The following is a 17,001-nucleotide window of genomic DNA, read 5'->3' on the forward strand; positions in this document are numbered from 1 at the left end:
GGCTTAAAAGAAATCCTCATAGACATGTGACCCACACCCCTCCACAACCTCTCTCACTTTTGGGATTCAGAGCTCAGAGGCCTGTCTGAAGAAATTTGCAGTGCGCAGGGCAAGAAAATGGATCGGGATTCTGCAGGCAGACCAGATGCTCAATGTGTGTGAGATTCTACAGCCAGCATCAGGCTCACAGGTTCCGGTGCTACGAGTGTACATTACCCTCTTATTGCAGCAATATTCCACGAGAAAGCAAATAACAACATTGAAACTCCGAGAGATCACCAACACTGACAGAGAGAGAGATTTCACAAAGGATGAATCAGCTCGCCAAGGGGGAAGGATGGATTCACTTCAATCACCAATCCCTGCAGTGACCTGAGCAGCTTGTTTTAAGGAATTGAACAGATATCTTGCCCACAGTTGTACATTTCTGTACATTAGTGTCCTGGGTTGTGTAGGTTAGAGGGATCAGCAGGATATGGGGATAGGGCCTGGGTGGGATTGTGGTCGGTGCAGACTCGATGGGCCGAAGAGCCTGTTTCTGCACTGTAGGGTTTCTGTGTTCTATTTTAAGCTGCTATTGTGTTAAATGAGCGTCACGGTGGCACAGTGGTTAGCACTGCTGCCTCACAGCACCAGGGACCCGGGTTCAATTCTCGGCTTGGGGCCCTGTCTGAGTGGAGTTTGCACGTTCTCCCCATGTCTGCACGGGTTTCCTCCAGGTGTTCCGGTTTCCTCCCACAGTCTGAAAGTTGTGCAGTTAAGTGGATTGGCCACGCTAAATTGTCCCTTAGTGTCAGGGGGGACGAGCTAGGGTAAATGTATGGAGTTATGGGGATAGGGTCTGGGTGGGATTGTTGTCTGGTGCAAACTCGATGGGCACTGTAGGATTCTACAGTAAGTGGGATCATAGGAACCAGGGAAACCACTTAGTCCAAAAGAAAAAATGCTGGAAAATCTCAGCAGCTCTGACAGCATCTGGAAGGAGAGAAAACAGCTGACGTTTCGAGTCCAGACGATCCTTTGATGATTCAAGAAAAGTAAATTACTTTTAAGCCATTTAGTCTCTTGATCATGTTCAGTATTCAGGCTGATCTTTGATCTAGCTCTATTTATCCACCTTTGCCCCATATCTCTTAATACATCTGGTGAATAAAATGTTATCAATATCAGTTTTAAAACTAACAATTGATTTGCTGCTTACCGAAGAGAATTCCAAACCTCTGTCACCCTTCATGTGTAGAAGTGTTTCCTAATTTCACTCCTGAAAAAGTCTGTCTCTGTTATTTGCATTTTTCCTCCTAATCCTATAATTCCCAACAGTGGGAATAACAGTTTTTATTTTCTCGTTAATATCTCGAAGATTTAACCTTCTACATTCCATGGAATAGAACCCCGCTTTGTGGAATCTCTCCTCTGGGCGGCACGGTCGCACAGTGGTTACTGCTGCCTCACAGCAGCCAGGGACCCGGGTTCAATTCCCAGCTTGGGTCACTGTCTGTGTGGAGTTGCACATTCTCCCCGTGTCTGCATGGGTTTCCTCCAGGTGCTCTGTTTTCTCCCCACAGTCCAAAGATGTGCAGGTTGGGTGAATTGTCCATGCTAAATTCTCCCTCAGTGTACCCGAACAGGTGCCAGAGTGTGGCAAATAGGGGATTTTCACAGTAACTTCATTGCAGTGTTAATGTAAGCTGACTTGTGACACTAATAAATAAACTTTATTTTACTCTCATCAACTTCAACCAAGTCAGCGTGAGATCTAGTTACACTGCCCTGCTACACAACGTCAGTGTCCTGAGGGAATCTGAACTCAATTCGATGAAACTGAAAACCTGCTCTCTGGACACTTCCCTTCTCACAGTGGCCAAAGGTATTGATCTGTACAAGGTCCACCTCAGATCCAGTCAGACTGCATCTCCGTTCTCAGATCTTCACCCTTCCAAATCCATTGATGTCCTGCTTTACCTGCACACCTTCACCCCTCACCACCCTTCTTCCTCCACCCCATCTTCTCCATCCCTCCTCCTCCTCTAACCAGTGAACACTCCCCGCCCGCTGCCCTCCAGAGTGTTACATGTTTCTTTGACCCGTGGGTGATGCTGCAGTGACAGTTGCATCTTTTAAAAAAGAGTATTCCTGCTACAGTTTCTGTTCTCTACCTCACAGGCACCCTGTCAAATACCTCTGACCAACATTATTCTGTTAGGAGGTCTGGAGCACAGGACTTTTCTGATAGTTAGTGCTTGGCAATATTCAGACGTTGATCTTGAGCAGGGCTGTTCTGCTTCATTAGGATCATTAAGAATTGAGTGCATGTGTTGGGATTGTACTAACTAGGGTATGTGTAATTGTCTGGTAGGTCTGAATGGATTACAGATTTAATTTAGGGAAGGGTGAAGTCTGTTTTATGGCTGCCAGTAAGATTCAATGCTATTTTTACTGGTGTTATCAAACTTTTGTAAATTTTGTATGCCAGAAGTTTTATACGTATACTTTAGTTTTAATTAAACAATAAAATTTGCACCAACACAAGAGATATTTATGGTTAAATCTGAGTTCAGTGTCTGTGTTCATCCTTAATTTCACTCTATTGCTGGAACACACTGCAGTTTAATCAAGGATCAGCAGAAAAGATAGCTTTGTAGGAAGGACTTTAAATCAATATAGTCGTAATAGCATTCTGCAGATAAGGAAAGAATTCGCAAAGATTGGAATTTGGAAAAAAAAGCTTTATTTATAAAGCACTTTTCACACCATTTCTGAGCATTCCAAAGCACTTTACATTCAATGAAGAGCTTTCAGAGAATAAGAACATAAGAAATAGGAGCAGGAGTCGGCCATCTAGCCCTTCGAGCCTGCCCCGCCATTCAATAAGATCATGGCTGATCTGAAGTGGATCAGTTCCACTTTCCAGCTTTCTCCCCATAACCCTTAATTCCCTTGTCTGTCAAAAACCTATCTACCCGTGACTTAAATATATTCAGCGAGGTAGCCTCCACCACTTCAATGGGCAGAGAATTCCAGAGATTCACCACCCTTTGAGTGAAGAAGTTCCTCCTCAACTCTGATCTAAACTGCCCCCCCCCCCTTATCTTGAGGCTGTGTCCTGCTATCCTTTCTAAGCGGGAAGAATCTCTCTACCCTATCCATCCCCTTCATTATCTTATACGTCTCTATAAGACAGATGGTTGGTATAGTGGTTGCTTTAAATGAAAGACAGGCATTCGCAGCCATTTTGCTTTTGAGACCCCCACCAACCCCATCCATTCCCATTCCTCAGCCTTCTTGCTATAAAACATTGATGGGACCTCTACAATACAAGTGTTTTTCCTGTATACAAATATAGTTTGACCTACTGAATGTGAAACCTATGTCTAGTGTTCAACAAATCTGTCAACACATGGAGAAATCTTCAAACAAAAAAACTTCACAACTATTCAATCCCTCTACCAATGATGAAAATGGCAACAATGTGTACAATCTACAAGATGCACTGCAGGAACTCACCAGGGTTCCTTAGACAGCCCCTTCCTAACCCATGACCTCTACCGTCTCAAAGAACAAGGGCAGCAGATACCTGGGAACGCCACCACTTGGAGGTTCCCCTCCGAGTCACTCACCATCCTTCACTGTCGCTGGGTCAAGATCCTGGAACTCTCTTCCTAACAGCACTGTGGGTGTACCTACACCACATTGAACTGCAGCAGTTCAAGAAGGCAGTTCACCACCACCTTCTCAAGGGCAACTCGCGATAGGCAATAAATGCTGGCCTTGCCCGCGACACGCACATCCCATGAATTAATTTAAAAAGTGGGGAATTATTAACCAAAACATCAAAAAGAAAAATGCCTGCAAAAAACAAACCTGAAATGGTGAATGTTTAATCAAATGGCTGATAGATAATTTACCAAACAATCAAATGTTCAGAAAGTGGATCTGAAAGGGAAATGGATATTTGAGAAGTCTGGAAACGAGAAATCAAAGCTGTAATAAAAAACTATATAGTGAAAAATCATCTGAAAGTGGAAAAAAACTTTTAGTGATTGAGGCCAACATGGGAAATGGTTAAAAATAACGCAGGGAAATGATGAACTGAAACATGAAGAAATTGGTGAAAGGCAGAAATGGATAACTAAAAATGGAAATACTTTTCAAAGACCAAGGACAGTGATCTCATCGCCTGATGGAAGGGAGCAGGAGCAGGCAGACAAATGTTCATGCTGTTCGCTGGCATCATCCCTGGGCCTCTTCCCCATAGGTGGGATTGACAGTCAATGAAGGATATTCAATAATCTATTCAATTTCCAGCCAGCCTCGAACATCACCATCATCAATTCCTCGAAACCAGGATGACATCTGCCGAGCTTCGTGACTTGTGTGTCCGGAGCTGATTCAGTCAGACAACCCTCCAGCAACAGTTGTTTGAGCAGAGAGAACAAAAGGTGCCCTGAGGAGGGAGGGTTCTCAAGCCAGGATTCTGCCCTCCCCTTCCACCTTCTCTGCAACAGTTTATATGGTCAGTGATGTTGCCACTTGTTGGGTGAGGCATTGCTACATGGTACAGTTTGTGGCAAATTCGTCCCCTTTTCAATTATGTTGTCAAAGTGTCCTTAATACCCAAAGCCCAATCTACAAGGCACAAGTCAGGAGTGTGACAGAATACTCTCCACTTGTTTGGATGGGTGCGGCTCCAACAACACTCAAGAAATGTAATCCCATCCAGGACAAAGCAGCCCCGTTTGATTGGCATCCCATCCACAAACATTCACTCCCTCCACCACCAATGCACAGTGGCAGCCATGTGGACTATCTACAGGATGCACTGCAGGAACTCACCAAGGCTCCTTCGATAGCACCTTTCGAATCTGTAACCAAAAAATCCAGTGAATCCTGGATATCGCTATGCCACCATCCTGGATATGGGCAGCACGGTAGCACAGTGGTTAGCACTGCTGCTTCACAGCTCCAGGGTCCTGGGTTCGATTCCTGGCTCGGGTCACTGTCTGTGTGGAGGTTGCACATTCTCCTCGTGTCTGCGTAGGTTTCCTCCGGGAGCTCCAGTTTCCTCCCGTCCAAAGATGTGCGGGTTAGGTTGATTGGCCATGCTAAGAAATTGCCCCTTAGTGTCCTGAGATGTGTAGGTTAGAGGGATTAGTGGGTATAATGTGCAAGAATAGAGAAAGTAGGGTTTCGATAATTCTATGAGGGATACACAGCATTGGATAAAGAGAAAAAGGACATCGCTGTTAGACGGGACCATGGCAGGTGGTGAGGGAACCAACAAGAGGGAAAAAGATATTTAATCTCATCCTCCCCAATCTGCCACTGATGTATCTGTCCATGACAAGTAGAGTAACAACACAGTCCTTGTGGAGACAAAGTCCCATCTTCACATCCCAAATCCATCGTGTTGGGTGGCACTGGAATCGTGAAATAGAATCATAGAATCCTTACAGTGCGGGAAAAGGCTATTTGGCCCATCGAGTCTGCACTGACCACAATCCCACCCAGACCCTATCCCTGTGACCCCATGTGTATACCCTTTACACTAAGGGGCAATTTAGCATGGTCAATCCACCTAACCAGCACATCTTTGGATTGTGGGAGGAAACCGGAGCACCCGGAGGAAACCCACGCAGACACGAGGAGAGCGTGCAAACTCCACACAGACAGTCTCCCAAGACCGGAATTGAATGTGTATCCCTGGTGCTGTGAGGCAGCAGCTGTGCCACTGAGCTAAATGGGATAGACTACAAACAGATCAAGCAACTTAAGGCTGGGCATCCGTCAGGCGCAGTGGGCCCTCAGCAGCAGCGATTGTACTCAACACAATCTGTAACCTCATGGCCTGACATATCCCCCAGTCTACCATTACCACCAAGCCAGGGGATCACCCCTGGTTCAATGGAGAGTGCGGGATGGCATGTCAGGAGCAGCACCAGGCATGCCTAAAAATAGGTGTCACCCTAGGACAAGACAGGACTGAGTATGCACCAAACAGCATAAGCAACAAGCTCTTTTGCAATCACTTTACTGATGATTGAGAGTAGACCAATGGGACAGTAATTGGCCGGGTTGGATTTGTCCTGCTTTTTGTGTACAAGACATACCAGGGTAATTTTCCAGGTCAATGTCAGTTACCATCCCATCAGCCTACTCTCCATCATCAGTAAAGTGATGGAAGGTGTCATCAACAGAGCTATGACACAACACTTACTCAGCAATAACCTGCTCATGGATGCCTAGTTTGAATTCAGCCAGGGTCACTCAGCTTACCTTAATAAAGCAATGGGTCAAACGTGGACAAAAGAGCTGAACTCCAGAGCCGCAGTGAGAGTGACTGCCCTCGACATCAAGGCACCATGTGACCGAGTGCAGCATCAAGGAGCCTGAGCAAAACTGGAGTCACTGCATATCAGGGGAAACTTTCCACTGATTGGAGTCATAAAGAGAGATGGTTGTGGTAGTTGGAGATCAGTCATCTCAGCTCCAGGACATCTCTGCAGGAGTCCCTCAGGTTAGTGCCCTCAACCCAAACACCTTCAGCTGCTTCATCGATGACTTTCCCTCCATCATACGATCTGAAGTGGGGATGTTCATCGATGATTGCACAATGTTCAGCACCATTCACAACTCCTCAGAGTCCATGTCCAAGTCCAGCAAGTTCTGGACAACGTCCAGGCTTGGGCTGACAGGTGGCAGGTAACAGAAATGTAGACAGTGTCAATGGTTGAGAGACTGTTTGAGTGATGAACTGGGCTTCGTTCATGATCCTTTGTCGTTTCTTGGGCAGAGCAGGAGCCCATACCAAGCTGTGATACAACCAGAAAGGATGCTTTCTATGGGGCATCTGTAAAAGTTGGTGAGAGTCGTAGCAGACATGCCAAATTTCCTTAGTCATCTGAGAAAGTAGAGGCGTTGGTGGGGCTTTCGTAACCATAGTGGTGGCATAGGGAGACCAAGATAGGTTGTTGGTGATCTGGACACCTAAAAACTTGAAGCTCTCGATTATTTCTACTTCGTCCCTGTTGATGTAGACAGGGGCATGTTCTCCACTACACTTCCTGAAGTCGATGACAGTCTCCTCCGTTTTGCTGACATTGAGGGAGAGATTATTGTTGTTGCACCAGTTCACCAGATCTCATTCCTGTACTCCGTCTCGTCACTGTTTGAGATCCGACCCACTACGGTGGTGTCGTCAGCAAACTTGAGAATGGGGTTGGAGGGGAATTTGGCCGCACGGTCATTAGGAGAATGGACTGTCGTCTGAGGAGAGATTGGTTCAACTGGGCCTGTATTCGCTGGAGTTTAGAAGGGTGAGAGGGAATCTAATTGAAACGTGTGTAATTCTAACCGGGTTGGACACGGGGAGGATATTTCCCTGGTTGGGGAATCTTTAACCTGGGGGCACAGTCTCAGGATAGACCAGTTAGGACTGAAATGAGGAAACATTTCCTCACCCAATTCGCGGGTCGCTGTCTGTGTGCACATTCTCCTCATGTCTGCGTGGGTTTCCTCCGGGGGCTCCGGTTTCTTCCCACAGTCTGAAAGATGTGCGGGTTAGGCTGATTGGCCATGCTAAATTGCCCCTAGTTTTGTGGGATTTGCAGGGTAAATGTATGGGGTTGTGGGAATAGGGCCTGATTGGGATTGTGGTCAGTACAGACACGATGGGCTGAATGGCTTCCTTCTGCACAGTAGGGATTCTATTGGTGAGACTGAGGCCAAGTCACTGGGTTAGGCCCCCACCCCGAGTTGCTCCTCCCCTGCTGCAGGTGGCGCTGTTTCTGGTCCTCCTGAACTTCCAGCTCCTCCCCGGCGTTGGTGTGGTTGCTCCTCCTTTGCTGCAGGTGGCGCTGTTTCAAGGCTCTCCGGCTCCTCCCCCGGCGTGGCCGGAGTTACTCCTCCTCTGCTGCGGGTGGCGCTGTTTCTGGGTCCTCCAGCTGCTTCCCCACCCTCTCGGTGTGCATGTAGTTGCTCATCCCCAGCTGCAGATGGCGCTGTTTATGGGCTCTCCAGCTCCTCCCTCCCGGTCTGAGTGTAATTGCTCCTCCCCTACTACAGGTGGCGCTGTTTCTGGGCTCGCCAGTTCCTCCCGCCCGGTCTGGGTGTAATTGCTTCTCCCCTGCTGCAAGTGGTATATTTCTGGGCTCTCCAGCTCCTCCCTCCGGTATGGGTGAAATTGCTCCTCCTTTGCTGCAGGTGGCGCTGTTTATGGGTCCTCCAGCCCCCTTCCCCGTGTGGGTGTAGTTGGTCCTCCCCTGCTGCAGGTGGCGCTGTTTCTGAGCGCTCCATCTCCTCCCCCCGTGCAGGTGTAGTTGCTCCTCCTCTGCTGCGGGTGGCGCTGTTTCTGGGTCATCCAGCTCCTCCCCCCTGTGGGTGTAGTTACTCCTCCCCTACCGCAAGCGGCGCTGTTTCTGGGTCCTCCAGCTCCTCCCCCCCCATGCGGGTGTAGTTGCTCCTCCCCTGCTGCAAGCGGCGCTGTTTCTGGGTCCTCCGGGCAGGGTGAGGACATTGTGAGGAGCGATAGGGTTGAGGATGGCGGCGATTTGGATCTGGGCGCTGTGTTATCTCGGTGCAGGTAGGAGACCGAGAGGAGAGGAGGGGAGGGAAGGATCGGGCTGAGGGACCCCGGGCGGGAAGGGAGGAGGTGGCCGGGAGAAGAGGCTGCTGCTCCCGCCGGGGTGAGGGGGGAATGAGTGAGTGGGGCCTGTGTCAGGGACTGTTCCCCCCCCCCTTTCCCCGGGGGGAGGATTGCTGCCAGCCTCTGTCTGCAGACCCCTATTGAAGGAAAATGCTGCATCAATAAGAAACCTCACAACACCAGGTTAAAGTCCACCCTGATATGCTGTGCTGCATCATTCAGACAAGCTCCAGCCCATCCTCACCCTGCCGCAGCCACCGCCCTGCTGTGGGGTGGGGGGGGAGCTTCAGTGAGAATATCCTCACTGCGGATGGCTCACCAGGGTGGCACAGTGGGTTAGCACCGCTGCCCCACAGCACCAGGGACCCGGGTTCAATTCCAGTCTGCGTGGGGCCTGCACCTTCTCCCCGTGTCTGCATGGGTTTCCTCCAGATGAAAATGTTGTTTTGAAAATTAATGTCCCAAGTAAGGCTTATGTTAACACTGCAATGAAATAACTGTGAAATTCCCCTACTCGTCACACTCTGACGCCGGTCCGGGTCAATACACCCTAACCAGCTCATCTTTCAGACTGCGGGAGGAAACCGGAGCATCCAGAGGAAACCCACGCAGATGCGGGGAGAATGTGCAAACACCACATAGACAGTGACCCAAGGTTAGAATTGAACCTGGGTCCCTGACTCTGCGAGGCAGCAGTGCTGAACACCGTGCCATCCCGGTGCTCCGGTTTCCCCCCACAGCCCGAGAGATTTGTGAGTTAAATGTGGAATGGCCATGCTGAATATTTGAGGGCTGGGGAGAGGGTCTGGATACGACACACTTGTTAGGGTCAATGAACCGAATGGCCTCTTGTTCAGTGTAGTGATTCTGTGATTGCACCATCGCATGCTCTCTGGTCAATTCCAGAACGTATAGTTCTAAGAAATTGTGCTCAATACAGGGTATGAACTCATCCTGAAGACCACCTTTCTCTATGAAGGTTAAAATCACCCAGTTATTGCAGCACTGTAGTATGGGACCTAGAAAGAAAAGCTGAAAAGCCAGTGCAGTATTTTCACCTGAGTCAGGCCCTGGTATGGTGAGGCTAACCCTTTGCCAGGCTAGGAACACTGAAGGTAACAATGCGCCAGTTACAGACTGTCAAGATTTAAGTAAACCGTTTGTAATAACAACGCAGAGCACCAAATCTCTTACTGAAGCTCCTTGTGTAACTTCCTGCTCAACAAACAGATCTTTGAAGAAGTAAGTAATCAGTTTACAGAGTCTGGATTTCCTAACACAACCATTCAAATTCAATATAATGAGTTATTCAGCTCTTGTTGTCAATAGAAGCAGCAATCTGACAGGATTAAGTGCTGCAGTTGGACCCTGAGCCAGTTTCAGGGACTCATAGAACCATAGAATCCCTACAGCGTAGAAGGAGGCCAGTCGGCCCATGAAGTCTGTACTGACTCTCCGACAGAGTATCTCACCCATGCCCTATCCCTGTAACCCCACATATCTACCCCGTTAATCCACCTAACCCACACATCTTTAGAAGCCAAGAGGCAATTTAGCAAGGCCAGTCCACCTAACCTGCACATCGTTGGACTGCGGGAGGAAACCGGAGCACCAAGAGGAAACCCGTGCAGACATGGGAAAACTGCAAACTCCATACAGACTGGAATTGAACCTGGGTCCCTGGCACTGATGCAACAGCGTTAGGTGCTGTGCTACCTCGTGGCTCTAAATGAGGCAGGATAAACTATTGATCTCATAGTAAAGGACCCCCTGGGGCAGGAGATCCTAACATGATAGAGTCTCACATCCAATTTGAGGGTGAGACATTTGGGTGTGAAACTTGTGTCTTAAATAAAAGCAATTATAAAGCTTTTAAAAACAGAGTTGGCCACAATGGATTGGAAAATAGATAAGACAGTGGCAGATTTTGAGGAAATATTTCCTAACTCCGATATGTTCAGTTGAGAAAGAAGGACCTCCATAAAGGTGAACTGAGTAAGAAAGGTAAGGATGATATCATTCTGAAAGATTAGCGATAGGCCAGAGAATTTGGAAATTTGAGCTATCAGCGCAGGATAACTAAAAATAAAGATAGACATTGGAATATGAGAGTAAACTAGCAAGAAATATAAAAACAGAAAGTGCTTCTGTGTATGTTTTAAAAAAATCAATTGAATGGGAGTGCAGCAGACTGGGGGACCAAATGGCCTACTATTTCTTATGTTCTTATACCAGATTGATGTCTGATGAGGAGACTTTCTAGCACGGATCAGCAGCTGATTGCAGTCTAGGCTCCGGAGTTTGAGAGCAGTGTTCATTGGGGTTTGGGTGGCCCTGATGATTCATCAAGCAATCTAAATATTGATCTTCAGACCAGTTAGCTTCACTGAGCTTGCTGTGGACTCCATCTAAATTCTACCAAATGGATTGCTTTTCTTTGCTCCACTTCCTTGCCGCAATGACTTTAGCTATAACAACAGCCCTCAAAATCTCATCAAGCGTTCGCTCTTCACAGGTGATGGAGAGTTTTGGCAGGCTGTTTGACTTTGAAGGGCATTACTGTCTGAGGGCATCACTGTGGGAGTTCCTGCCACTGGCACTGGAGCTGATTTTTTCCTCTTCTGCAGCACAGGCACAATGAGATGATTACCCTGATGTAGAATCATGGAAACCCTACAGTGCAGAGAGAAGTCATTCAGCCCATTGAGTCGGCATCGACCACAATCCCACCCAGGCCCTACCCCCATATCCCTACATATTTTACCCACTAATCCCTCTAACCTCAGGACACTCGGGCAATTTTAGTGTGGCCAATCAACCTAACCCGCACATATTTGGACTGTGGGAGGAAACCAGAGCACCCGGAGGAAACCCACGCAAACACGAGGAGAATGCGCAAACTCCACACAGACAGTGACCCGAGCGGGGAATTGAACCCAGGTTCCTGGAGCTGTGAAGCAGCAGTGCTAACCCATTGTGCTACCGTGTGCTCTGGTTTTATGATTGCAGTATTGATCTTTCAGTGAGATATCGATCATCAAACAGAATCCGTGAGCTGATTAGCATTGTGCTCAGTCACCCCAATTGAAATTTTTTTGCTGAAACGTAATCCTTTTTACTGAATAACATTGTTGAGAGCATTACAGTGACATGTGAATGCATTCAAGAAACACACAAGACCACCAATTAATTGAATTTTATTAATCCAGTGTCCGGCCAGATTTCACTAGTCAGTGTATTGGCAGCTAGCTTTTAACGTTATGGAGCTTATCCTATCACAAGACTTTGTACTGCAGACTCCAAATTTGGGAGCCACACCTGGATTCTGTTGTGTCACAGCTTGCTAACAATGTTCCTCCTTTGTACTGAGCCAGCACTTTTATAGTGTGATGTGGTTACACTCAGCTGTGAAACATGAATAGCCCATTCTCCTTTTCACTTTCCAAATGACAATCCTCAGAACATGTTGGTGCTTTTCTTATCCCTTGTGGAAGTCTCTGGCTGGGCTGGGCTAGTATCACTTGTCCATTTCTAACTGATCTTCAGGTGTGTGGCTTGCTGGGCCATTTCAGAGGGCATTTAAGGGTCAACCACATTGGCACGAGTTTGGAGTGTACTTTTCTTTGTTCAATCATGATGCCCTAATTAAACTTAAAAAAAGCCTTCTCTTTCTCGGTCCCGATGCCTCTATTCCCTCCCTATTCACGTATCCATCCAGGAGCCTCTTAACTGTTGCTAATGTGCCTGCTTCTATCACCTCGCCTGGCAACACACTCCAGGCACCTACCCATTCTCTGCATGAAAAACTTCCCCCGCACATCTCCCTTAACTTTCCCCCTCTCACCTTGAACCTGTACCCCCTTGTAGTTGACAATTCCACCTGGGAAAAAGGCTCTGACTATCCACCCCCTCTCTGCCTCTCATAATTTTGTAGACCTCTATCAGCTCTCCCCTCAGTATCTGTCTTTCCTGTGGAAGCAATCCTAGTTTATCCAACCTCTCCTCGTAGCCAACACCCTCGAGGCCAGGCAACATCCTGGTGAACCTTCTTTGCACTCTCTCCAAAGCTTCCATTCCTGCTAGTAGTGTGACTAGACCTGCATGCAATATTCCAAATGTGGTCTACAGTTTTATATAGCCGCAACCCTTGTACACAGTGCCCTGGCTGGCAAAGATAAGTATGCCGCATGCCTTCTTAATCACCTTGACCACCTGTGTTGCACTTTTAGGGAACTGTGGGAACTTTGAGAACTGTTGCTGTGGGTCTGGAGTCACATGTAGGCCAGACCGGGCAAGGATGGCAGATTTCCTTCCCCATAGGACAAAAATCCACTTGTTCAGCAGTCAGTGATAGTTGCTATTACTGAGACTAATTATCAATTCCAGATTTATTCCCAGCTTCCATGGGGGAATTTGAACCCTGTGTCCCCAGGTTATTAGCCTGGTCCTCAGGGTCACTTGGGCAGTGTCATGCCTGTGTTTTCACTCTCACTCACAGCAGAGCGGCAAAGACAAAGGTGGAGGGGATTTCAGGAGGTGGGGCTGAGACAGTCCCTGGAGTGGCAAAGGGAACAGGCAAGTCAAGGAGCTGGAGGTGGGGGAGGTCAGAGGGAGACAGGGTTGGGGGGGGTGGTGTGTTTGGGGAGTCTGGGAGGGTTTATGGGAAGGGAGGTGTGGGAGGGCCTGAGGAGGAGGGGGTGGGGGGAGGCTGGTGGAGGAAGCTTTATTTTTATTATTTATTAGTGTCACAAGTAGACTTCCATTGACACTGCACTGAAGTCTTCTGGTTGCCATAGTCCGCCACCCATTCGGGTACACCGAGGGAGAGTTTTGCACAGTCAACGTACCTAACCAGCGCGTCTTTTGGATGGTGGGAGGAAACCAGAGCATCTGATGGAAGCCCACGCAGACGTGAAGAGAAGGTGCACACGCTGCCAGGAATTGAACCTGGGTCCCTGGCACTGTGAGATAGCAATGCTAACCACTGTGCTGCCGTGCCACCCTGAGAGGGGCTGGGGGGTTTTGAAAAGAGAGCCATAGAGGTTTCCAGCACGGAAAGAGGCCCAACTTGTCCATGCTGCACCTTTTAAAACCCTAAGCTAGTCCCAATTGCCTGTATTTGGCCCATATCCCTCTCTGTCCGTTTTACCCATGTAACTTGTCTAAACGCTTTTTAAAAGACAAAATTGTATCCATCTCTATTACTGCCTCTGGCAGCTTGTTCCAGACACTTGCCACCCTCTGTGTGAAAAAATTGCCCCTCTGGACCCTTTTGTGTCTCTCTCCTCTCACCTTAAACCCATCGCCTCTAGTTTTAGACTCCCCTACCTTTGGGAAAAGATATTGACTGTCTAGCTGACCTGTGCCCCTCATTATGTTATAGACCTCTAAAAGATCACCCCTCAGCCTCCTACACTCCAGAGGGAAAAGTCTCAGTCTATACAGCCACTCCTTATAACTCAAACCATCAAGTCCCAGTAGCATCCTAGTAAATCTTTTCTGCACTCTTTCTAGTTTAATAATATCCTTTCTATAATAGGGTGACCAGAACAGTATTTCAAGTGTGGCCTTACAAGATATTGGTAAGGCATTTCTTGTACAACTTCAACAAGACGTCCCAACTCCTGTATTCAGATTTGAGCCTATGATTTGAATTTGTGTCCAAGTTGATCCACTGCGGACAAAGCGATTGCGGAGCAGACTAAGATTAAATCTGTTCAATTTTTGGACAAATGGAATTGCGGGAAGTTGGAGGATTGAAGAAATAAAAGCCAGTATTAATCAGAGTTCTGGTGCAAAGCAGCATCTTTGGGGAAGTTTGCAATTTTTGGAGATTCGAGTGTGTGATCTGAAACTGACCTTGGACTGGGGGAGGAAGAGAGTGGAGTTTCGAATGGGAATTGAAATTAATAATTTCTCTCTAGTTTTGTTGGAGTCTGTTCATTCCTGACAGCAATGAGGAAGTGGATAAAAACATTTCCAGATAGCTTGGTGACTCTGCTGGTCCTGTGATCTCTAACGCTCTGCAGTTTAATCATGTGAGTAGCCAGTCACAAGCATGTGACTAACTGCAGTGTTGACAATTCTGACCCAGTCGCTGGCTGCAGCTCCAGTCTCTCATCCTTACAATTCCCCTTTGTCCTGAACAAGGACAAGTACTTTGGTACCTGTGCCAAGAAAGCGTCAATTCTCACTGTTTCACAACTCATAAAGGTGCTTTTCATTTCCCCACTGAGATAGTCAGAGTTTTAACACATTCCCTGTCAGAACTGCTGAAATTTTCCAGATTTTCTGCTTCTGTTTTTTTTAATTTGATTTTTAATCACTAAGAGAGTGAAGGATCATGGGGACAAGGCAGGAAAGTTGAATTGAGAGTTATCATGCTCCACATGGCCTATTTCTGTTCCTGTGTCTTATGAAGTGTTTTCCTGATTGGTAAAATTGTTACCCTGTCCGTGTTTATCAGCATCCTTCATTCACCCCTCTGTCTGTGTCTCTCACATCTCGAACTGTCTGCAGCTTCCTCACCTCAAAGACCTCCTGAGGGTGACACAGTGGCTAACGCTGCTGCCTCATAGCACAAGGGACCCGGGTTCGATTCCCAACTTGGGTCACTGCCTGTGTGGAGCTTGCATCTTCTCCCTGTCTCTGCGTGGGTTTCCTCCGGGTGCTCTGGTTTCCTCCCACAATGCAGGTGCATTGGCCATACTAAATTCTCCCTCAGTGTACCCGCAAGTGCCAGAGTGTGACGACTAGGGGATTTTCACAGTAACTTCATTGCAGTGTCAATGTAAGCCTACTTGAGACGAATAAATAAACTTTTAACTTTAAAATGCAACGTTTGATCAAGCTTTTAGCCATCTTTTCTGATATCTTCCCCTTTGCCAGTGTTAATTTTTATCTGATGATGCTTCTGTGAGGCTCCATGGAACGGTTTTCTCTGAAAGGCTTCATATTAATGCGACTGGTTAAGATGGAGCCAATCATAGAAACCCTACAGTGCAGAAAGAGGCCCTTCAGCCCATCGAGTCTGCACCGAACACAATCCCACCCAGGCCCTACCCCCCATATCCCTATGTATTATACCCACTAATCCCTCTAACCTACACATCCCTGGATACTAAGGGGCAATTTTTTAGCATGACCAATCAACCTAACCTGCACATCTTTGGACTGTCGGAGGAAACCGGAGCACCCGGAGGAAACCCACGCAGACATGAGGAGAATGTGCAAACTCGACACAGACAGTGACCCGAGCCGGGAATCGAACCCAGGACCGTGGAGTTGTAAAGCAGCAGTGCTAACCACTGTGCTACCGTGCTGCAACAGACCATGTACAGTTTTGGTCACCCGATTATAGAAAAGATATTATTAAACTAGAAAGAATGCAGGAAAGATTTACTGGGATGCTAGCGGGACTTGATGGTTTAAGTTATAAGGAGAGGCTGGATAGACTGGGACGTTTTTCCCTGGAGTGTAGGAGGCTGAGGGGTGATCTTATTAGAGGTCTATAAAATAATGAGGTGCACAGATCAGCTAGATAGTCAACATCTTTTCCCAAAGGTAGGGGAGTTTAAAACTAGAGGGCAGAGGTTTAAGGTGAGGGGGGAGAGATACAAAAGTTTCCAGAGGGGCAATTTTTTCACACACAGGGTGGCGAGTGTCTGGAACAAGCTGCCGGAGGTAATAGAGGCAGGGACAATTTTGCTTTTAAAAAGCATTTAGACAGTTACGTGGGTAAGATGGGTATAGAGGAATGTGGGCCAAAGAGGGGCAATTGGGACTAGCTTGGGGTTTGAAAACAAAAGGGCGGCATAGACAATTTGGGTCGAAGTGCCTGTTTCCATGCTGTAAACCTCTTTGGCCGAGTTTGCCCAGGTCAGGAAAATTGGGTGCAAATTGGAAAATGTTCATGGCTTGGAAATGCTGATATTACTGAACAATCTGCTGGCAAATCCAACAGGAATGGGAAAGTATGGAAATAAGTAACTGAAGATAGTCAAATTATTCAGTTTTACAGGGCATTAATAAAACCACATCTGGGTTACTGTGTACAGTATTGGTCACGTTTCAGTGGAATTATGTGGAACACTCTACCACAGAAGTCTGTGGAGGTCACTTAATATATTGAAGAAGGAAGTAGTTTTCTAAATTTTAACAGTGCCAAGAGGCATGGGGGAAGTGTGGGAGTGTGGCATTGAAATCGAGGAACAGCCATGATCCTATTGAACGGCAGAATAGAATCGAAGGGCTGAATGGCTTCCTTTTCTCAGGTGTAAATACATTGGAAGCAGTTCAGAGAAGGCTGACCAGAATAATACCTGGAATGGGAAGGTTGTGAAATGTGGAAAGGTCGTGTA

At 47.3% G+C, this 17,001-nt stretch overlaps 1 protein-coding gene across 1 annotated transcript in view; it reads left to right on the forward strand.

The window, feature by feature from the left end:
• The first annotated feature begins 8,444 nt into the window (after window positions 1-8,444).
• The window catches only part of psap (prosaposin), a 60,406-nt gene continuing 51,849 nt past the window's right edge, over window positions 8,445-17,001 (forward strand). The window contains exon 1 of the mRNA XM_080215733.1: window positions 8,445-8,578. Within this exon, the coding sequence (XP_080071859.1) occupies window positions 8,536-8,578 (43 nt within the window). The 5' untranslated portion in view covers window positions 8,445-8,535. The remainder of the gene's footprint in view (window positions 8,579-17,001) is intronic.

The sequence above is a fragment of the Carcharhinus amblyrhynchos genome, chromosome 31, assembly GCF_965287045.1.
Source record: "Carcharhinus amblyrhynchos chromosome 31, sCarAmb.v2.hapA, whole genome shotgun sequence".
NCBI lineage: Eukaryota > Metazoa > Chordata > Chondrichthyes > Carcharhiniformes > Carcharhinidae > Carcharhinus > Carcharhinus amblyrhynchos.